Here is a 24,125-nt window from a genome sequence, read left to right as displayed (position 1 = left end):
CCCAGAGTCAGCTCCACATTGGATGTGAGGCTGCTTAAGATACTCTCTCTCCCTCTCCTTTTGCCCTTCCCCCTGCCTATGTGTGTGCACGTATGCATGCACTTTCTCTCAAAATCATAATAGTAATAAAATAAGACAGTGTTGATAGCTTCCCACACTTATGAATAGACTAAAAACCACTGAATGCACACTTTAATAAAATGGAACTGTATGCATGTGAATTGTATATCAATAAAGTTGTTATAAAAAAAGAGAAGAGGGATATTATAATTCTTAAAGAAAATAATTCAGGAAAGAAATATTTCCCTTATTCTAATGAGTAGTGTGTATGTCCTAAAAAAAAAAAGTTATGGAAAAATGGAAAATAAAAATATGCCAATTGCTTCAGAAGAATCTTAATAATACATTGATGTGTGAAGGCAATCCATTTTATTTCTTCCTTCCCAATCTGTTTACCTTTTATTTTTCTTTTCTTGTCTAGTTGTCTTAGTCTGTTTGGGCTGCAAAACAAAATACCACTAACAGGGTGGCTTATATACAACAGAAACGTATTTTTCACAGTTGCAGAACCAGGAAGTCTGCAATCGGGTGGCCAGCACTGCCTGGTGACGAATGCTCTCCTCCAGGTTACACACTTCTCATTGTGTCCTCATGTGGTAGAAGGAGCTAGAGAGCTCCAAAGAGTCTCTTATATAAGAGCACTAACCCCATTTATGAGGGCTCCACCCTCATGACCTAGTCTCGTCCCAAAGACCCTCCCTACTAATACCATCACCTTTGGGAGGTGGGATTTCAACATGTGAATCTTGGGGGGATCCAAACATTCAGACCGTAGCACTGGTACATACAGTGTACGTGTTAAAAAAGAGGGGACACACTTGCCTTGTTCCTGATCTTAGTGGGAAAGCCTTGAGTTTCTCACCATTAAGTATGATGTTAGTTGTACGTTTTTGTAGATATTCTTTATCAAGTGGAAGAAATTTCCCTCTATTCCTAGTTTACTGAGAGGTGTTTTGTTTGTTTTGTTTTTTTAAGATTTACTTATTTTAGAGAAACAAAGCTCAAGAGCAAGCAGAGGGAGAGACTCTTCAAGCTGACTTCCCACTGAGCACAGAGTCCAACTCAGGGCTTGATCGCACGACCTGAGCCAAAACCAAGAGTGGAATGCTTAACTAAGCCAGGCACCCAAGAGTATTTTTTATCATGAATAGGTGTTGGTTTTCTTTTTTTTTTTTTTTTAAGATTTTATTTATTTATTCATGAGAGACAAAGAGAGGAGGAGAAGCAGGCTCCATGCAAGGAGCCCGATAAGGCACTCCATCCCGGAACTCCAGGATCATTCCCTGACCCGAAGGCAGACACTCAACCACTGAGCCACTCAGGCGTCCTGGTGTTGGTTTTCAAACACTGTTTCTGCACCTACTGACATGATCATAAGATTTTTCTTTTTTAGTCTGTTGATGTAAAGAATTACATTAATTGATTTTCAAATACTGAACTGGCCTTGCATACTTGGGTCATGTTGTAGAATTCTCTTTGCACATTGCTGAATTTAATTTGCTACTATTTTGTTAAGGTTTTTGCATCTATGTTCATCACAGTTCTATAGTTTTTCTTCTCTTGTCATGACCTGGTTTTGGTATTAGGGTACTGCTGGCATCATATAAAGAGGAAGTATTCCCTCTGCTTTCAGTCTCCGAAAAAGATTGTAGAGAATTGATACAAATTCTTCCTTAAATGTTTGGTAGAACAAATCAGTGAATACAATCAAGGCCTGGTACTTTGTGTTTTGGAAACTTGTTATTTAGATATAAATCCCATCCAGATTGTCTATTTTTTCTTGGGTGAATTTTGACGGCTTGTGTCTTCCAAGGAACTGATCCATTTCAACTAAGTTATTAAATCTGTGGGCACAGAACTGTTTATAACTTTTTTATCTTTTTAATTTTTATCTTTTTACCTTTTTAATTTCCATGGATCTGTTGTGATTTCCCCCCTTTTTATCTGTGATTTTGTAATTTTATTTTTCACTCCTTCTTAATTAGCCTTGCTAAAGATTTACTGATTTTATTGATCTTTTCAAAGAACAAGCTTTTGGTTTTTTTTATTTTCTCTACTTATTTCCTTATTGATTTCTGCTTTAATTCCTATTATTTCTTTTCTTCTTATTGGGTTTAATATGTTCTTTTTTTAGTTTCCTAAGATAGAAACTTAGAAGATTAACTTTAGATCTTTCTTCTTTTCTAATATATGCTAATTCAATGCTATATATTTCTCTCTCAACACTACTTTCACTGCATCTCCTGTAAGTGTGTATTCTGATAAACTGTATTTTTCACTTATTTCAAAATACTTTAAGATTTCACTTTATTATTTCTTCTTTAACTCATGCATTATTTACAAGTTGTTTAATCTCCACATATTTGGGAAATCTGCCCATTATTCTATTATTATTAATTTCTAGCTTAATTCCATTGTGGTATGAGAGCAGACATTGTATGATTTCTATTCTTTTACATTTGTTAAGGTATGCTTTATGTCCCAGAATGTGGTATTTTTCTTTTTTTAAAAAAAGATATATTCATTCAGGGCAGCCCGGGTGGCTCAACGGTTTAGAGCTGCCTTCAGTCCAGGGCATGATCCTGGAGACCCGGGATCGAGTACTGCGTCAGGCACCCTGCATGGAGCCTGCTTCTCCCTCTGCCTGTGTCTCTGCCTGTGTGTGTGTGTGTGTGTGTGTGTGTGTGTCTCATGAATACATAAATTTAAAAGAATTTTTTTAAAAAGATATATTCAGGGGATCCCTGGGTGGCTCAGCGGTTTAGCGCCTACCTTTGGCCCAGGGCAAGATCCTGGAGTCCCGGGATCAAGTCCCACATCGGGCTCCCGGCATGGAGCCTGCTTCTCTCTCTTCCTGTGTCTCTGCCTCTCTCTCTCTCTCTCTTTCTATGTCTATCATAAATAAATAAATAAATAAATAAATAAATAAATAAATAAATCTAAATCTTTAAAAAAAAAAAGATATATTCATTCATTCCAGAGAGAGAGAGAGAGAGAATGGCAAGACAGAGGGAGAGAGAGAATATCCCCAAGCAAACTCCCCACTGAGTGCAGAGCCTAACGTTGGGCTCCATCCCAGGACCCTGAGATCATGATGACCTCAGCCTAAGGCAGGCATTTCACTGACTGAGCCACCCAGGTGTCCCAATTTATCTATTTATCCCTGCAGCTATATTAGTTGCTGCCTAATGCATTTTGACACTCTGTTTTTAGGCATATACATGTTAAGGATTGTTATGTCTTCTTGGAGAATTGATCCCTTTATCATTAATGTAATATGCTTTATCCCTGAAAATTTGCTTTCAAGTTTCCTGTCTGAAATTAACATAGCCACTTCCAGTTTCTTTTTTTTTTAAGATTTTATTTATTTATTAATGAGAGATAGAGAGAGGCAGAGACACAGGCAGAGAGTGAGAAGTAGGCTCCATGCAGGGAGCCCAATGTGGGACTCGATCCCGGGGCTCCAGGATCACTCCCTGGGCCGAAGGCAGGCGCCAAACCGCTGAGCCACCCAGGCACCCCCAGTTTCTTTTGATTTGTGTTAGCATGATATATTTTTTACCTCTATTTACTTTTTTAAAAAGATTTTATTTATTTACTCATGAGAGACACACAGAGAGAGGCAGAGACACAGGCAGAGAGAGAAGCAGGCTCCCTTTAGGGAGCCCTATGCGGGACACAATCCCTGAACCCCAGGATCACGCCCTGAGCCGAAGGCAAACGCTCAACCACTGAGCCACCCAGGCATCCCCATCTATTTACTTTAATCTACATGTTTTTATATATTTAAAGTGGGTTTCTTGAAGATAACATATAGTTGGTTCTTGTTTTTTGATCCACTTTGACAATCTCTGTCTTTTAATTGGTACATCTAGACCACTGATGTTCAAAGTGAATATTGATATTGTGCTAATAGCTACCATATTTGCTGTTTTCTACTTAGGACAATTGTCCTTGATTTTTGTTCATATTTTTGTCTTTTACTCTTTTCCCACCTTTTGTGGTTTTAAGTGAGCATTTTATGATTCCATGTTCCGTCCTTTCACAGTATATATGTCGTATTTCTTTTTCTTAAATTCTTTTTGGTAGTTGCCCTAGAGTATGCAATGTACAGCTAATTCAAGCCCACTTTCAAATAATACTACCACTTCACAGGTAATGTGAATGAATACCTTATAATAAAAAAAATCCTAATTTCTCCCTCCTGTCCCTTATACCATTGCTGTCATTTCTTTCACCTTTATATAAACAAACATAAGCACACATATATATACATATGGAAGACATATACATAAGCATAATCAAATACATTGTTGCTATGACAATTTTGAACAAATTTTATCTGTTAAATCAATTAAGAATATGAAAAATAAAATTTTTCTTTTACCTTCAGTTATTTTTTCTTCAATGCTTTTATATAGATCTGTTTCTGACCTATATCATTTACCTTCTCTTTAAAGAACTTGTTTTAACATTTTTTTTAAGATTTTATTTATTTATTCATGACAGACACAGAGAGAGAGAGAGAGAGAGAGAGAGGCAGAGACACAGGCAGAGGGAGAAGCAGGTTCCATGCAGGGAGGCTGACGTGGGACTTGAACCCAGGTCTCCAGGATCACACCCTGGGCTGAAGGCAGTGCTAAACTGCTGGGCCACCGGGGCTGCCCTGTTTTAACATTTCTTGATTGTAACATAGATCTACTAAAAACAAACTCTTTCAATTTTTGTCTGACAAAGTATTTCTCTTTCATTTATCTGAAGCATAATTTCTCAAGATAAAGAATTCTTGGTTGGTGGGGGTTTTCTCTCAACACTTTAAAATATTTCATTCAACTCTCTTCTTGCTTGCATGGTTTCTGAGAAGTTGTATGTAATTCTTATCTTTGTTTTTCTCTGGGTGGGGTGTTTTTACCTCTGGTTTCTTCCAGGATTTTTTCCTTATTTTTGATTTTCAGTAGTTTGAAAGTTATATGCCTAGGTGTGTTTTTTTTGACACCTATTCTGCTTGGTATTCCCTAACTTCCTTGGATCTGTGGTTTGGTGTCTGACATTATTTAGGGGAAGTTCTCAGTCATTATTGTTTCAAATATTTTTTCTGTCCTTTCTTTCTTCTCCTTCTGATATTCCCATTATGTATATATTACACCTTTTGTAGTTGCCCCACTGTCCTTAGATATTCTGGGTTTTTTTCAGTCATTCTTTTTCTTTTGTTTTTTAAGTTTTTATTGATACATCCCCAAGCTTAGAGATTCTTCCTTCCTTACGTCTACTAAAAAGCCCACTGAAGCCATTCTTCATTTCTGCTACAGTGTTTTTGATATCTTCTAGTACTTGTTTTTGATTCTTAGGATTTCCATCTCTCTGCTTATATGCCTATCTGTTCTTGCATGCCGTCTAGTTCATCCATTAGACCCCTTAGTATATTATTTTAGACCCCTTAGTATATTAATCAGTTTTTCAAAAAATTCCCTGTACAGCAATTCCAGTATCCCTGCCACCTTGTTCTGATGTTTGCCCTGTCTCTTCCAGTGGTGTTTTTTTGCCTTTCAGGATGCCTTATAATTTTTTCTTTATAACTGGATATGATGTACCAGATAAAAGGAACTGCAGTAAGTAGGCCTTTAGGAATGTAGTGGTAAGGTGTGTGCATGGGGAGAGGTTCTGAGTAGGTCTTTTAGTGAGCCAAAGCCTTTGGACTGTGAGCTTTATAAGAGTTTCTCCGCTGTTTCCTTTCCCATTGTGGGACAGTGGGACAAGATGGCTAGAGTGAGCCAAAATTAGGTATTTCCCTTAGATCAGTTTAAACTCTGATAACACCCCAAAAGGCTAGGTTCTAATTAACTAGTTTCTTGTTAAGAATGGAGTGGTCTGGGGATCCCTGGGTGGCGCAGCGGTTTGGCGCCTGCCTTTGGCCCAGGGCACGATCCTGGAGACTCAGGATCGAATCCCACGTCGGGCTCCCTGCGTGGAGCCTGCTTCTCCCTCTGCCTGTGTCTCTGCCTCTCTCTCCCTCTCTCTGTGTGACTATCATAAATAAATTTTAAAAAAATTTAAAAAAAAAAAAAAAAAAAGAATGGAGTGGTCTGGACTATTTCAGAATGATTCCTTTTCCCCACCTCTTACCGCAAGCTTATGCTCCTGGAGGTAAAACTCATAAAAGTGTGGGGTTCCCCTAGAGTTTTTAACTCTCACAGTTGTCTACATTGTACCTCCAACACTTCATCAACTATAGTTCAGGTTTTCCTCCCCCAACACTCGTTCCCACAGCAGATTATGCTTATGCATCTCTGCCCTGGAGTCCTAAGCCATGACTCTCTGTATTCACCTGTCTTTCCAGGCTTGGGGGCAGCAGTTTGCCCTGTGTCTTCTCTCTCACAAAACCAAGAGAGTTGTTAATTTTTCAATGTGTTCAGCTTTTTACCTATTGTTAGGGTAGAGTGGCCAAGCAATCCATTTTATTATGGCAAAATATATATATTGGCATTAAACCGAACACATCCCTGTAAAATAAACATTTTATTTGGCAGCATCTTAGCAGCTCAGTGGTAGATTTCCAGAAATTTACTTCCCTGGCAAGTGATCCTTCACATGAAAATGTTTGCTTAAAATTTTGTAGTTATATTTTTAAAAATTGTAGTGATATGTTTGTTTTAAAGCATTAATAATAGCCCAAAGCTTCTCAGCCCTGTCTATGATCATTCCCTTTCCCAATCTTAACTTTCCCAAATCAGATTGCTTCACTACTGACCAGAAAACCTGTATGGATTGTAGTAATTGAGTGCCAGAAATATTCTTAAAAGCCTTAGTGTAGGAGAGATAGAGAAGAGTTTTCCAAAGTACTATCTGATAAATATGGTGCCGTTATTTCACACCCTTACATCATCTGTTAATATACCTGCAGCCAAAAGATATTGGCTCTGAATAAAAACTGCTGTATGACAGCTTAACAAGAGGTTCTTAGCTACCCTGCAATGAACCAGTAAATTGAGAAATAATCTCTTCAGAATTCTTTACATGCATTCTACACTACCTTTCCAACACTGAAAGAGAAAGTTACATACCATATTGTAGACCACGTCTCCATCATGCTACTTATCATGTAGAATACATTTTTGTGCCATATGCTGCAAATCATAAGTTTAGGCTATAATCATATATATGGTGCCATGTCTAAGTGCATAGATTAAAGAGGAATTAACCTGAATCATTTACGAACTCTTCCAAAAATGAAGAGGAGGAAACAGTTTCAAATAATTTATTATGAGGTCAATATTGCCCTGATCCAAGAAAACAAAGACATCAGAAAAAAAGTACAGACCAGGGCGCCCGGGTGGCTCAGTCTGTGCAGCGTCTACCTTCAGCTCAGGTCATGATCCCAGGATGCTGGGATTGAGTCCTGCATTGGGATCCCTGCTTATTGGGGAGTCTGCTTTTCCCTCTTCCTCTGCCCCTCCCCCTGCTCATGCTCGCTCGCTCTCTCTCAAATAAAAGCTTTAAAAAAAAAAAAAGGTAAAAATACTCTTAAAAAAGAAAGAAAACTACAGAACAAAATCTCTTAGAAGTATAAACACAAAAATCTCTCAACACAATACTGTCGTACCAAATCCAGCTGCATATAAAAGGGATTGTACACTATGATCAAATGGGATTAACCCCAGGAACAGAAGATTGGTTCAATATCTGAGAAAGTTCCAGGTAGTTAATCCAACCACCAAGCCAAAAGCAAACTAAAGCATTGCTTTTCCCTTTTTGTCTTTTCTGGCTAGTGTTATTATTTTTGTTTTTAAGTATCCATGACTTCTTTAACTACATTTTTCGTCATAAAAAGAAAAAAGCCTGAGGCACCTGAGTGGCTCAGCTGGTCATGCGTTTGGCTCATGTCATGATACCAGAGTCCTGGGATCAAGCTCCATACCCAGCTCCCTGCTAGGCAGGGAGTCTGCTTCTCTGTCTGTCCCTCCCCCTGCTCATGCTCTCTCTCTCTCTCTCTCTCTCTCTATCATTCTCTGTCTCTCCAATAAATAAATAAAACCTAGAAATAAAAACATGTTTAAAGAAAAAAGCCTGATTGTGCACATTCTTGCCAAAATATAAGACCTGGTCTCCTTGTATTTGGCTAAAATACCATGATAACATGTCAGAAAGCTATATTAACATATTAATATATTTTCATGTTAACCTAATGAAAGCTTTAGAAAGTTCCATTGTTGTCAGTAAAAATATAAACTATTCAAATAAAGCAAAACAGTATGTCTTTCTAATAATGGATGAGAATGTTTGCAAAATGTATTTGGCAACTTACACTGCTCTAAGTGACATTTCATACTAATAATTAAAAATGCATCTTATTTTTAAATATTTAATGAAAAAGTAGCTTTGATCTAGAAAAAATCTTGAGTATTATTAAAATATAACGAAGTACTTGAGGAAATTATTCTATTTTAAGAAATATATTTTTATCTATAAGTTTATTAGAATGAAATGAGATGGGATCCCTGGGTGGCGCAGCAGTTAAGCGCCTGCCTTTGGCCCAGGGCGCGATCCTGGAGACCCAGGATCGAGTCCCACGTCGGGCTCCCGGTGCATGAAGCCTGCTTCTCCCTCTGCCTGTGTCTCTGCCTCTCTCTCTCTCTCTCTCTGTGACTATCATAAATTAAAAAAAAAAAAGAATGAAATGAGATGTGATTAAATGTGTTATCACTAATTTTTACAAGTATTTTGGTAATCAAAGTGTTTTTCTCTGTGTATATATAAATTGGTACTAACTGTAGTCCACTATATCTTCATTATTTATTAATACACAACAAATTAAGATTTTATACACATTTTGAGAAACTTCCATGAAGTGTTTGGCTGATAACATAGGTCAGTAGAGGAAAAAGATCAATTAAAAACCACAGAATCTAAGTGGAACAAGAATTTAGAGTCATTTAGCCCTTAAAAACCAATGAAAGGATCCTTTCTGAAACATGCTTATACGGTCATGGATTGGGGTTTGGTTTATTGTTCTCTACTCTAAAGACTAATCACTTGTTTCTGTTTTTAAAAAGCACTGTATTGACTATAACTACCATTAATGAAAGATGTGCTTACTGAAGCCTTAACAAATTTTTAAAAATCCATACTCAGTCCCTCTTCACAAGGCAAAGTCTTATTTATAGTTAACTCTTGTTAAGTTATAACATGTTAGTAGAAATAAAGCTGTAATTAATAAATGTGCTCTGGAAATAATTTCTTGCCACAGAACATGTTTAAACCACAACCTTCATACATGTGAGAAAATGACTGGCTGGTAACCCAAGTAATTCTGTCAATTTAATTCATGGTTACATCTAATTCAATACCAGAAGTGTTATCTCAAAATTAAATAGAGCTGAAATGAATATGTAAGTTTTCAGTAAGGTATATGCAATTTTGCCAAGCTTGAGGGGAAATATTAGCAATAACATATTAAATTTCACAGAGTCATGTTCAGCAGGTGTTCTAGAAAATGTTACTTTTTATAGAATGCCCATTTAGCAAAAAATGGAATGACCATATGTGGAAATAAGCACTTTTACAAGATGGTCAGATGGTGAAATTATACCAGAAATATCAGTTAACAAGCACGTAAGTTTATAAAAGAACTGCTGCGATATATGTCTCATTTCAGACTATTTTATAAATGTTTAAGTCTACTGTAGACTGACTGAAGGTTTATCTATTTTGATAAAATAAGAATCTTAAAGGTATTTTTTGAGAGTGTTAATAAATAGGAACACTTACTGATTATTGTGTACCCCCCCTTCCCTCTGCATTCATGGTGGGGGATGCTTACAAGGTACTAATTAAGTGTGCTTTTATTTATTTTTTAAAGGTTTTATTTATTTATTCATGAGAGAAACAGAGAGAGAGGCAGAGACATAGGCAGAGGGAGAAGCAGGCTCCCGGCTGGGAGTTTGATTCAGGACTCAATCCCAGGACCTTGGCATCATGACCTGAGAGCCAAAGGCAGACACTCAACCACTGAGCCACCCAGGCATCCGAATAAAGTGTGCTTTTAAAAATTATATCCTTTAGGGGTGCCTGGGTGGATCAGTCAGTGAAGCAGCTGGCTCCTGATTTTGGCTCAGGTCGTGTCTCAGGGTCCTGGAATTGAGCCCTGCATGGGGCTCCACACTTAGCAGGGAGTCTGTCTTAGGATTCTCTATCCCTCTTCCTCTGCCCCTCTCCCTACTCTTGTGCTTGCTTGCTCATCACTCTCTCTCTCTCAAAAATAAATAAATCTTTTAAAAAGTTATATCCTTTACATTTACTTGACCAATTTTTTCTCTTCTTTAATAGTTCAAAATGATAAAAAGCAAAATTGTACCACAATGCAGTTTCAAAAAAGAAACTAAAAAACATGATGAAAAGTTCAAGCTTGAGCTCCTAAACAACCTTATATTGAGACATAGGTATAAGACAGAATGCAAAGTAGGGACGGGGTCTTTTTTTGTGTGAGACACATGAAAGGAATTTGAATTTTATCCTAAGGGCAACAGATATCAACTGAAGATTTACAAAAGCAGGTAGTATTTAGCTAGATTTTTAATCAAGGAAGACCACTCTTGCTGCTATGAGGGTAACTCAGCTGGAGGCAGAGATCATTAGGAGATTCCTACAGTGATCCGAAAGAGGGGATGAATGCATCCCCACTGCACCCTCTGCTTCCCAAAGCATCCTAATTGCTTGAGCGGTCCCTTCCCCCACCACCATTAGACTGTAAATTCGATTAAGTCAGAGGCCTCATCTGTTCTCAACACTCTTGTGTCCCTAGGATACATAGCATCCTAAGCATCAAAGCAGACACATAGTGAGTACTTATTGCTCAATAAAATTTGTTATATGAATGATCAAATGATAAGAAAATAAATGAATAAAGCACATGGATGCTCAACAGTGTGAATACCCACGAAGCACTGCCCACGACAGCCCAGGGCAAGTTTCCAGCCTCGTTCTCTCGAGCCAGGCAAGAAGAGACACACACCACTGTATTTAGCCATCTGTGGGAACCTGGATACAGATATTACATAAGTCTTGAGTGGAAAAAGGGAAGAGGATCATAAGAAAGAAAAAGTAGCTCAGATCATTTCACATGGTGGTACCAGAGTAAGTTAGTCATTAATGGAAGGCCTGGTGTGAGAAGTTACGGTAAGAGAGGTCATGTTTGCTTCATTCATGAGTTCATTCATTCCTTTACTCAATTAATGAATATTTGCTGAGCAGCCACAAGCCACTATGCTCTATGAAACATATAGAAATAATGTGACTATACTTACCTGGCAGGGGAGATACCATGATCAAGAAATAATGTGACCCATATACTGGACTCTCTGCTCAGATCCCAGCTTTGCCAGGTGCTGTGTGATCTTGTGCACGTTACTCAATCTTGCTGTGCCTGAGTCTCCAATCTGTCAAATGATGCTAATGATAGTTACCTTACTCTAAGGCCCCTGTGACATTAAATATTATACATAAAGTGCTTGGCACATAGTGCCTGGCAATAACTTAAAGACATAAGCTATTTTTCTTATGTTAAATTCGGAAATTGTAACTTGGAGATCGCCTTTACTTTGTATCCTAAAATGTGAAAGATGGGCGTATCAGCTTCATTTCCAGGATGGGTGTGGGGAACGGGCCTGAACAAACCAATTTAATACTTGTATTGCATGCCAGACACAAGATTAAAGTGTGACATCTGGGATGATTACATTTAAAAGCTAAAGTTCTGAAGTCAGACAAAACTGATTGAATCTCCACAACCCCCCACCAAAAAAAAAAAAAAAAAAAAACTGACTGAATCCTTAAACTTTAAAAAAAATTTTTTTAAGTAGGCTCTACAGCAGCATGGAGCCCAAAGCAGGGCTTGAACTCACAACCCTGAGAGCAAAATCTGAAGTGAGATCAAGAGTAGGACACTTAACCAACTGGGCCACCCAGGTGCCTGGAATACTCAAACTCTCATTAGTTTTAGCAAATTACCAATCTCCCTAAATCTTAGCTGCCTCATCTATAATGTCGGGATAACAATAACAATAATACTAGCAGCTACCTTGCAAGGTTGTTGTGAGGATTAAAAGAATGTATGCAGTGACCCTGGCACATAGAAATGCTCATTAGATGGAAGCTGCTGTTGTTATTTCTCACAAATATCATCTGGATTAGCTGTTAATATCCTTACCTCACAGATGAGGCTACTGAGGCCTAGAAAGTCAGATAAGTGACTTGACAAATACCTAGTAAGTGGAAAATTGAAGATTCAAACACAAGTGTGTATGGCTTCAAAGATTCTATTCTTTTAACTACATTACACTGCTTCTCACTGCTTTGAAAAAATTGCTTGGATTATAAATATCATATAACAGAGTTTACATTTAAGATTGATATATATGGGGCAGCCCCGGTGGCGCAGAGGTTTAGCGCCGCCTGCAGCTGGGGGTGTGATCCTGGAGACCCAGGATCGAGTCCCATGTCGGGCTCCCTGCATGGAGCCTGCTTCTCCCTCTGCCTGTGTCTCTCTCTGCCTCTCTGTCTCTCTCTCTCTGAATAAATAAATAAATAAATCTTTTTTAAAAAAAGATATAATTCTTCATAAAAAACTTTGAATCTTTGATATGTTTATAAGTTTCCTAATACTCATATACAGTTGTTTAAAAAAAAAGGACAAAGAATTGCTTAATTTTACATTAACTATATGGCACATAATAAAATAGGACTTGCGCATCCTTAATTTTTGTTTCCAACTAAAGATAATTGCCCCAACTGTGGCCAGTTTTATGGCCTATTTTCAATATGTTCTTCTCATAAGGTCTTAAGAATTATAGGTCACGCAATGATACTGAAGAGTTCTATGCAGACATGAGGTTTGCAAACAAGTCAGATTATATTTCTGCTTCCCCAGCTTCAGGAAACATTTCCTAAAAATAACAAAAAAACAAACAAACCAAAAACAGTAAAAACTTGATGCAAAACTTTAACAAACAAAAGAGGTTGATTTTCATTCTTTATTGAGACAAGTTAGTGGGGAATAACGCAATAAAAAGAAAAAGAGTGAAGAGAAAAAATAAAATGTAGGACATACAGCTTGAATTAAAAACATAGAAAATGGGGGGAAGGAGTACATAAAATATGCAAAAGAGACAGCACTTTTTTATTCTAGTAAAATGCAACCATTTTGGAGGTTCTCATACAATTATGATCCAAATCCGAAAGTCAAATTGAATCCCTGTGTCATTTTAAACTAATACATTAAGAGAAACTAAACCCCTCGTGACATATTTGCCATTCCTCTAGCAGAAGAATGTTTCAAGATATAAACAACCACAAAGATTAAAAAAAAACACAAAGATACAAATTATTATAAAAGCATTTTGCGAACTTAATGCATAATGCACTGAGTCTTAACACTTCATGTTACAACACACATCTATTTGTCTAGCTTTACATCCTTTCTCATCCAAGTGACAGTCCTATATTTCTACTATAAATCTCACCTCCTCAAGCTCAGCCTATTCAAAATGAAAGCAATTCCATCAGACCCTTCATCCATCTTCAGATAGAGGTTCCTCTGGCTTATGACTGCATGTGGGCCATCTGCTCATGCCACTTGTTCTGGAACAGGCTGGCACGAGAACACTTTGTTGACTGATGACTCTGCCACTGGCCCATTCTCTCTATTCCTTTAGATCCCTTTCTTAGATCCCAGGTATTATCATTTCAACCCAAAATCTAGGAAAAGACCATGCTGGCATATAACATTCAGTAAGTATTTATTGAATGGAAGATGACCTTGGAGAAAGCATAGGATAATGGGGTAAAAGCTGGGTTGTTAAGGGTGAGGCAGTAATGAAGAACATGCAAAGTAGTATTTCTTGACCTGACAGAAACCTGGCATTAAGTACAGTGTTTCTTTTAAGAACTTAACAAGAAAAAAGAGGAAACTCACATAATTGGAAGACTGGCAAGACTAAGAGAAAAAAAATGTAGAGAATTGAGAATGTGGGCAAAAAGGAAGGAATCAGTTAAGGCAGAAATCTAAAGATAAATGTTCTTATTGCTTGCGATCTTGTGCCTTCAACTTCATCCTTCTCATTGTTGCCAAAGTGGTGTGCAAAAATGTGTATCTGATTACATCACTTCCCAGCTAAAATCCTTCAGAAATTCCCCCATTACCTGCAGGATAAAGTCAAAGACCCTGAGGAATACTAGATCTCCGTGGTCTAATCCATGACCTTGTTCTTGACCCCAGATGCGGTGATTCTCAAGGATGAGAGAACCAGGACCAGGCTAGTTAATATCCAAGAGCTTGGTAACAATATCTATAAGTTCTGCCCCCCTGGAAATTCAGATTTAGTATCCTGGGCAGAGCCAGGAATCTGTATTTTTACAAAGCGCTTTGGAGATACAATGAGCAGCCAAGTTTGAGAACCACTACATTCATATAACAGGGTAATTTTAAGGAACACTAGGCTTTGCAGCCAGAAAGAACCCAAAATAAATCCCTGCTCTAATCTAACCTTTACAGGCTGAGTGGCTTTGTGCAAGTCATTTAGTTTCCCTAAGAACTGAAGTGATTTTTCCTCTCTAAAATGGGAATAATACCTTACAGAATTGTATTAAATGAGATAATGTATATAAAATACTTAGAATATGTATGTAAACACTCCATAAATGTTAACTGCTAATAACTAACACCTAACTGCTCAAGCCACCCACCTCCTCCTCACTCCCCACTGTTGTTCCTGCTCCACTCTCTGCCTGGTACTCTCATTTTTCCCCTGCTGACCTTAAGCCTTGAGGATGCTGCTCCTGTAGCTTCCTCCACACCAAACTTCTGTACTCCTCCTCCCACTTCCAATCTTCCTTCTTTCATTCTCTTGGTGGGGCCAACTACCCATCCTCTGTGATTCCTTGCACCCTGTGCTCCCCACTCATCGTTTATGCAATAATGTTTATTGAGGACCAACTATGTACCAGACACTGAAGACACAGCAGAGAACAAAGATATGTTGACAACCTAATGGATAACCAGAGAGTAAACAAATGACACAAATAATTTTGATTATGATTAAATAATTACACTACAACCTACTCTGTGTCTGTTTTCCCCTACTAAATATTAAATCCCTCAAAACTACATCAAATTCATCTTTATATCTCTAGGATTCAACAATGTCTAATATAAGAGGGATATTAATTACTAATCTTAACAAAGAGAAGGGGGACATCTGGCTGGCTCAGTCAGTGGAGCATGTGACTCCAGATCTTGGGTTCATGGGTTTGAGCCCCATGTTAGGTGTAGAGATTACTTGAAATTTTTTTAAAAGAGAGAGAGAGAAGGAAGGCTTAATTTAAAAAAAAAGAAAAGTCCTAGAGAAGACAAGAGTGGATGACATCATGAATACAAATGAGAAAATAAGCCTTGAACAAGAGCAGGAACTGCTCTTTTACTAAAATAACTAAAGGACAGCAGAAAAGGAGAGTATTGAAGAAGATATGTTTAAAGGTAGAAGCAACAAGCTGAGGGGGTTCAGGCCTGATAACCACCATTTTTGAAATACAAAGCAAGATCATCTACTGAGAATAAGGAGGCTGATATTGGACCAGACAGCTTTAAGCAGACAGCCCCTCATCCCCAAGCCAGTAGGGAACTAAAGGAGACATCCATGGATGCCTCTCCTTCCTCTCCTCTTCCCTTTCCTCCTTTTTTTCTCTCTTCTTCTCCTTCTTCTCCTTTTCCTTCTTCACTTTTTTGGCACTCGGGGTCCAAGACTCTTCCTATTTGGATGGCAACCCTATTGGGTATGTTAGCAGAATACAATGTCCTCTCTCTCATTACATGAGCCCAAGAGGCCAGGTCTTCCCTCTCTCAGTCCTCTGGTGCAACAGACATGTGAGCCAGGCTCAATCAGATGTTCTTCTGGAGGATTTTGAATCTTAAGGAGATAATACAAAAATAAGGGACAAGTTTTTAATTACCTATGGGGCTGATGGAAGCAATAACAGTAAGAATGAAGCAGCAGTGGTCCAGGGGCACTGGTACCAGCAGTGCCATAGTAACTAGACTGTCCTTATATCATTACTTTAGCTGTAGTACAAGATGCTGAACCTCCTTGGTTCTTGACTGTTTTGTGAGTTCCCTGCTATTATCTAATAAATTCCTTTTCTTACCTAGAATCAGTTTTGATAAATTGGGAGTGGAGAAGAGAGGAGAAGGATCAAGAAAACTAGAGTCTTGGTAAGATTTAATAGCGTGTATTTTAGGGCAGCCCCGGTGGCACAGCGGTTTAGCGCCACCTGCAGCCCAGGGCGTGATCCTGGAGACCTGGGATTGAGTCCCATGCCGGGCTTCCTACAAGGAGCCTGCTTCTTCCTCTGCCTGTGTCTCTGCCTCTCTCTCTCTCTCTCTCTCTGAATAAATAAATCTTAAAAAAAAAAAAAATAGCCTGTATTTTATTTATTTTTCAGTAGGGAGGAGGGGCAAAGGGCAAGGGAGAGAGAATCTTCAGCAGGCTCCATGCCCAGCACAGAGCCCCACATGGCGCTCGACATAACAAGCCTAAAATCATGACCTGGTCAAAATCAAGAGTTGGACACATCCGACTGAGCCACCTAGGAGCCCCCAACAGCAACTATTTTATATATAAGGAAGCAGAGCACCTCTGGAAATCTAGGAGATTGTGATCAGCTGATGCAAAGAAAGAGTAAAGATTTCAAAGTGGCTTGTACGATTTCGCCAGAATAGGATGTTGAAAAGGAGTGGGAGTTAAGGTCATTGAGGTTGAAAGGAACAAGGAATTATGAAACTAGTGTGTTGGATGAGTGGTCTACCTGGTTACTGAACTCAGAATGATGGTGGAATTTGAAATGAAGAGAAAACTATTCAGGAAGTACCAACGGTTTTGATCAACAAATATAAGTTAGAGGAAGATGATAAATGACAGTGACAAGAGAGGTAAGATGGGATAAATTTCAAAGTAAAAGAATTTTCATATAAGAATGAAAAAGCAGGGGTGCCTGGATGGCTCAGTCAATTAAGTGTCTGACTTTTGGTTTTGGCTCAGGTCATGATCTCAGGTTGAGAGATGGAGCCCTGCACTGGGCTCCGCACTGGATATGGAGCCTGCTTGAGATTCTCTCTCTCCCTCTTCATCTGCTCCTCTCTCCACTTACACTCTCTCTCAGTCAAAAAATTAATTAACTTAGTATGAAAGAGCAGTAATTTGGAAGTAGAAGTGGGCTGATTCAACTTATTACATCAAGACAAAAAGACACGGGAGAATGACTAGCCCTTACTCAAGGTGGCACCAAAGAAGTGGTGTTCCAGAAAGAAAGCCAGAGTTAATTGAGAACAAGAGATGAGGGGAAAGTGAGATGCTTTTTCTATAAAAAGAGTATTTGTAGGGATCCCTGGGTGGCGCAGCGGTTTGGCGCCTGCCTTTGACCCAGGGCGCGATCCTGGGGACCCGGGATCGAATCCCACGTCGGGCTCCCAGTGCATGGAGCCTGCTTCTCCCTCTGCCTGTCTCTGCTTCTCTCTCTCTCTCTCTCTCTCTCTGTGTGTGTGTGTGTGACTATCATAAATAAATAAAAATTTAAAAAAAAAAAAGAGTATTTGTAAAGACATTTGCTTACATTGGACTAAATCTGAAGTTCCAAGGACTCCATGGAAAGTGACAAGAAACAAATCGGTAGGAGGATGAGAGAGGGCAGGTAAAGGAAGGTCAAAGCTACATGGAGAAAGGACTATAAGAAAAGATAACTGGCCAAAGATGTCCACATATGAAGTTGCATAGCTACTGCTGAACATAAGTATACTGAAGAAGATTCATGCTTAAAACAATAATCCTATAGAATATTTATCCACTGTCTTACCCAAGGCCTGGGCTCCCAAGTGTTTTTTCCCAAACTTAGGTTCAAAGCTGTGTTTTCTGGTGAGTTCTTGAACAAGCTATTTGATCTCTTTAAACTTCAACTAGAGGTAGTAGCTCCTTTCAGGGGTGTATATACAATATGAATAGCATGTGACAGTCTCACACAATGCTTGGAAACTGTAGGCACTAGTAAATACTCATTAGACTATGGAATTCCTAAAGACAGAAGGAGCATGGCAAACAACCTTTCCTATTATCCCAGGGCTCAATGTGTGACAATAGAATACAGCAAAAGTAATGGTATTTCACTTTTAATGTTAGGTTTTTGTCTTACTGTCTCTCTCCCTCTGTTCCCTTCTATCTCTCTCTAATAATTAATAGGTAACACTGATAGGTAATACAGAATCTTGGTACCTGAAAGTGAGATGCTACCAAACAAGCTCTAAAAATTTGGAGTCCGGTAGTACTGGCCTCTGAGTAGGCTGGTAGAGCTTAAAGGAAAGTAAGGAAAATCACATTGGCAATTACAAAGGGGGGCCCATTTTATGAATCGCAGAAAAATTCCTATTAACATGGAAAGTAGAGAACATGCCTAATGAACCTGGTCTAGATGAAAGGATCTCTAGGAAAAGTATTGAAGGTGCTCCCTGGTTCTTTCTGGTTTGCATGTGATAAAATTCAAGAGGAGGAAGATAATTCAAAGGAAAGCCTGTTAAATAAAAAGGAGCCAGGAATTGCTAGTTGTGAAAATTCCCTGCCTCTCCAGATGGCAATAGATGCTAAGATAAGAAATGGCTTCTGGGCAAAGATTGAATTTGGGGCACTGCCAGGAAAACACAGTCTAAACATGAAACAGAGTATGTGGCTATAAAATCCTTTGTTAGGATCTCAGAAAGATCAAACATAGTGTCTGAGGGCACCATTCAAACCAGCAAAAAAACATTTCAAGAGTTTGAGGGCATGTCCCACAGATGGCTTCAATCAAATAGTGGGGCTTCATGTTTCTTGGCTGTGTCAGCAAAGCCCGAGAGAGAGAATGGCTGGTCTCAAAGTTGGGTATGGTCTTTTGTCTAAAGGACAACAAAATTCAAAGGCAACCCATGAAGATTCTAAGATGATTATATTTCCAGAGACACCTTGAGCTTGGACCAAAAGAGGACAGAGACAGTACAAAATGAAAAGTCTTTGGGCTCCCAAAAATTCCATCTGCAGGAAGCAGGTTTAGAGAACTGCTTAGCTGAAAACATGTACTATTTCTCACAAAGGAGAGAGTGATAAAGAGGGTAGAACCAAGAGTCTATATAGAAGAGCTAAAAGCCACCAAGAATCATTTGGGGTTTTTTCAATATTTTATTTAAATTCAATTGCCAACATTTTAAAAAAATTTATTTAAATTCAATTTGCCAACCTAAGAATCATTTGTGAACAGTAGAACCAAGTCCTAGTCAAGAACTTCCAACATCTGCCCACTTGGATTTTATGCACCAGTAACTCAACTCCTGTGTGTCTCCAATTTTCCACCTTTTTTTGTAGATGTGTCTATGGAGGTTATTCTTTACCTATTCTCCCATTGCACACTGCGTGGTAAGGGCAAACAACTTGTCTCTTTAGTTAAAAGGTCTACAGCTCAAGAGAAGCCACTTAAGAGGCTACACTTAAGTAGCCACAGCCGAGGAATTTCATCCACACCTAGGCCCAATTTAGATATGACATTCTGAACTTTAACTGATGCCATAATTGGATGAGACTCTGGTGGGCCTTGGAAGAGGGTGAGTGTACTCTACATATGGGAGGGATGCAGATCATTGGGAGCCAAAGGAAGACTGTGCTAGCTAGCCTCCAAGATGGTTCCCAATGACTCCAACCTCTTGGTATTCACACTCTTGTGCAGTCACTTCCAATATCACACCAGTGTTAGTTTATATCACCAATAAAATACAGCAAAAATGATGGCATGTCACTTCTGAAATTAGGTTATAGAAGATATTGTGGCTTCTGTCTTGACCTCTATATTTCTCCCTACCTCTCAGATGATTCTCTTTGCCAGATGCCAGGTTGTAAGGACACTCAAATGTCTGATGGAGAGTCCTATATATCAAGAAATTGAGGCCTCTGGCAAACAATCATTAAGGAACTGAGGCTTCCTGCCAACAGCCATGTCACTGAGTCCCAGACTTGTAAGCAAATCTGAGTCAGAATCACCCACTAAAACTACATCTGGAAATTGTGTGAAATGGTGTCTGGTGGCTTAAGCTTCTAGGTTTAGGGGTAATTGGTTGCACAGTAACCATTAACTAACACAGGACTGTGTCAAACTCCTTGATTTCTGTCTAACAAATTTTGCTAAATCAGATTAGTTTTCCTTTTCCTTCCCTGTCTCATCTGCATTTGTCACTTGCTCAATTTTATAAAGAATTCAGGTTTGAAAATTATTTTGGAAGTAGTATTTAAAAACTTCTCACTAAACAAAGGCTTCATTGTGTTCTACTGGGGCTGTTGTCTACACTTTTATGGAAATTTGGTCCAAAAGAGCTCCAAAGTGAGTTGGGTAGGTTTCTGTCTTGTTATAGTTAGCTATTTTACTGTAAACAGCTTTTATAAATTTTACAGAAAGGTTTTCCTCGATGAAAAAATTTTCAAGCCTAAAAAAAGTGTGCAATCACAGACATGTCTATAAAAAGATGTCTGTCAACTACATTTTATGGTTTAGAAGAAAGCTTATTGCAGTTTTCAGCTCCCCATCAGATTTTCCTCTCTGTTTTTGCTGTGGTCTGAAACACACAGTTACAAAATGTGAAAGGCCTTCTATGAAAACCAACCAATTGTCTTCTTAAATTAATCAGTCCAGAAAGTTAATTTTCATAACCTCTTTTACTTTCTGCACCATGAAAACCGGAAAAAAATCTCCCCTTTTTTTCTACAAATTACATGAAAATGACTTGAAAGGCACCAAATGTAAAGAAAAAAACATAGTTTCCTCATGGGTTCTAGTTTACTGATTTTATTTTTTTTTAAGATTTTATTTATTTATTCATGAGAGACACACAGAGAGAGGCAGAGACACAGGCAGAGGGAGAAGCAGGCTCCATGCAGGGAGCCCGATGTGGGACTGGATCCTAGGACTCCAGGATCATACCCTGAGGCAAAGGCAGGTGCCAAACCACTGAGCCACCCAGGGATCCCCCTAGTTTACTGATTTTAAGTCAATGTTAAAATGTTTACATAATTTTCCATAAATTTGGAACATTAAAAGTTTAAATAGAAGGTGATAGGATAATCCTAACCAAAGAGGCCCAGCCTCCCACTAGCCTATTTTTCCATGTGTAAAGTGAGAATAATACCTCATCGAGTTATTATAAAGATAAATGTAATAATGTATAAAAGGACTGCCATTAAAAAAAAAAGGAACCAACCATAAAGTTGGTTCATAGTAAACAAGTGCTCAATAGATGCAACCAGAATAATCAGAAATATTAATACTAAAAGAAATGGTCTATTAAAATTATTTTATTAACTCAACAAGAAGGAAACTAACAACCCAGGGTTAAAAATAAGCATTCTCAGAGCACCTGGGTGGCTCAGTCAATCAGGCATCTGACTCTTGATTTTGCCTCAGCTCATGATCTTAAGAGTCCTGAGATGGAGCCCCACATGGGGCTCTGCACTTAGTGGGGAATCTGCTTGAGGATTTCTCTCCCTCTCCCTCTATCCCCCATCCTGTGTGTACTCACTAATAAATAAATCTTTGGGGAAAAAATAGGCATTCTCACTACATGTACACACAGATACACACATGTGTAAGGGGGCAATTGTGTTCACTGACTAGATGAGAAATATCCTTTCACAATGTATACATATATCGAATCATCTCAATGCACACTTTAAATATCTTTTTTTTTTTTTTTTGTCAATTAAACCTCACTAAAGCTGGGGTGGGGAACAAGCAAAAGTTGTGAACAGATACATCACTGAAGAAGACACAAGTCTTCTTGAAGTAGATGGCAAATAAATATATGAAAAGATGCTCAACATCATATGTCATTAAGGAAATGAAAATTAAAACAACAATGAGGTATCACTACTCACCTATTAGAATAGCTAAAATCCAAGAAACTTATAAAACCAAATGCTGGCAAAGATGTAAAGCAATAGGAAATCTCAACATTGCCTATGAGAATGCAAAATGATGTAGCCACTTTGGAAGATAGTTTGGCAGTTTCTTACAAAGGTAAACACAGTCTTAACATATATGACCCATCAGTCACACTCCTTGATATTTACTCAAATGAGTTGAAAACGTTTGTCCTCACAAAACCTGCACTTCAATGTTTATAGAAGCTTTACTTATAATTGCCAAAATTTGGAAGTAACCAAGGTGCCCTTCAGTAGGTGAATGGATGTCTTTCAGTAGGTGACCCATCCATGCATTATATTATTCAGGGATTAAAAAGAACAATCAGGGCAGCCTGGGTAGCTCAGCGGTTTAGTGCTGCCTTCGGCCCAGGGTATGATCCTGGATACCTGGGATCAAGTCCCACGTCGGGGTCCCTGCATGGAGCCTGCTTCTCCCTCTGCCTGTGTCTCTACCTCTCTGTCTCTGTTTCTCATGAATAAATAAATAAAATGTTAAAAAAAAAAAAAAGGAACAATCAAGCCCTGAAAAGACATGTAGAAACCCTGCATATTGCTAACAGCCAGTGTGAAAGGCTACACACAATATGATTCCAATTATATGACATTCTGGAAAATCAACACTATAGAGGCAGGAAAAAGTTGAGTAGCTGTCAAGGGTGTGAGGCAGGAGAAGATAATTGAATATGTGATGGAATTCTTTAGAGTGGTGAGCCTATATTTATAATACTATCCCAAAAGATACACAACATTGCATTTGTCAAAACCCAGAGAACAAAGAGTGAACCTTAAGGTGTGTCAATTAAAATGAAAATCATTTAGGAAATCAAAGCAGTCCCAAGATGGGATGCAGACAGTGACAAAAGAAACTACCTGTATGACAAACGTATGAAACAATCTCACTGAAGGAGATGGGGAAAGGGGAACATGCCGACCTAAGTTACTTTGGAAATGAGTGGGAATGTAAGATTAAAGACAAAATGAACTGCACATAAGCACTGCGCTCTGGTTGATAAGTTTCCCACAGGGGTAAGAGTTAAAAACTCTGACCCTGCCATACATGTATACTGGAACTGAACAATACAGTAAATGTTAAGAGTGTAGTGGAAGCCAGGTTTCTCACTGCCAGAGTGGAAATTTACTGATAAGCAATGGCAGGTTAGAATGATCCATGTAACAATGGATTGGAGCTGGAGATAATCGTTATGAACTCATGTTCAGCTAAATGTAGATACTTATGGCTACATAGATAAGTCTTTATAGATATGTATATATACACAAGTTAGTGGGAACACATATTTTATTGATTTGTCAGCAGGGAGCACCTAGAAGCAATAACATTCCAGTAACAGTGAGCAAGCCTACAACCCAGATCGGTTTCTAATACCATTCTTCAAAAAAAAGAACTAAGGCTCTTTGAGAAATGACTGGTTCTAGAACTAGGGCAAGAAATATAAAGGATGGGGACACCTGGATGGCTCAGTGGTTGAGCGTCTGCTTTTGGCTCAGGGTGTGATCCTGGAGTTCCAGGATCAAATCCCACATCAGGCTCCTGTGGGGAGTCTGTTTCTCCCTCTGCCTATGTCTCTGCCTTCTCTCTGCATCTCTCATGAGTAAATAAATAAAATCTTTAAAAAAAAAGAGAGAGAGAGATATAAAGGATGAACCTCAAGTATCTTGTTGCCAGAAAATAAGGAAATGCTTAAAAAACAAAACAAATTACAGGGGTACCTGGGTGGCTCAGTCAATTAAGTGTCTGACTCTTGATTTTGGCTTAGGTACAATCTTAGGGTCCTGGGATAGAGCCCCGCGTTGGGCTCTGGGCTCAGTGGGCAGTCTGCTTGAGAGTCTCCGTCTCCCTCTGCCCCTTCTCTCATACTCTCGTTCAAATAAATAAATAAATCTAAAAAAAAAGAAGAAGAAGAAAAGACATTGATGGTACTATATCAAAGGGACACAGGAGCCAAACGAAAGAGCCCCCAAAGGCCAAAATTTGAACTATTTGAGCAACAAAATAAAATAGTATCAGATTATAACCCA

The 24,125-nt window shown here is 38.6% G+C and overlaps 1 protein-coding gene across 6 annotated transcripts in view; it reads right to left on the bottom strand.

The window, feature by feature from the left end:
- EFCAB2 (EF-hand calcium binding domain 2) overlaps positions 1–24,125 on the bottom strand; it is a 121,828-nt gene that overhangs the window by 78,114 nt on the left and 19,589 nt on the right. For 2 of the 6 annotated variants that reach the window (XM_038542765.1, XM_038542767.1), the window contains one exon: positions 11,361–11,492. The exons of the other annotated variants lie outside the window; for them this stretch is intronic. In XM_038542765.1, the coding sequence (XP_038398693.1) occupies positions 11,361–11,379 (19 nt within the window). In that variant the 5' untranslated portion in view covers positions 11,380–11,492. Of the gene's footprint in view, positions 1–11,360; positions 11,493–24,125 lie in introns of those variants that run through there. 6 annotated transcript variants of the gene reach the window in all.

The sequence above is a fragment of the Canis lupus genome, chromosome 7 (genome assembly GCF_011100685.1).
Source record: "Canis lupus familiaris isolate Mischka breed German Shepherd chromosome 7, alternate assembly UU_Cfam_GSD_1.0, whole genome shotgun sequence".
Taxonomy (NCBI): Eukaryota; Metazoa; Chordata; class Mammalia; order Carnivora; family Canidae; genus Canis; species Canis lupus.
The sequence above is the reverse complement of the archived record's forward strand: the minus strand, read 5'-3'. Positions and strand labels throughout refer to the sequence as shown.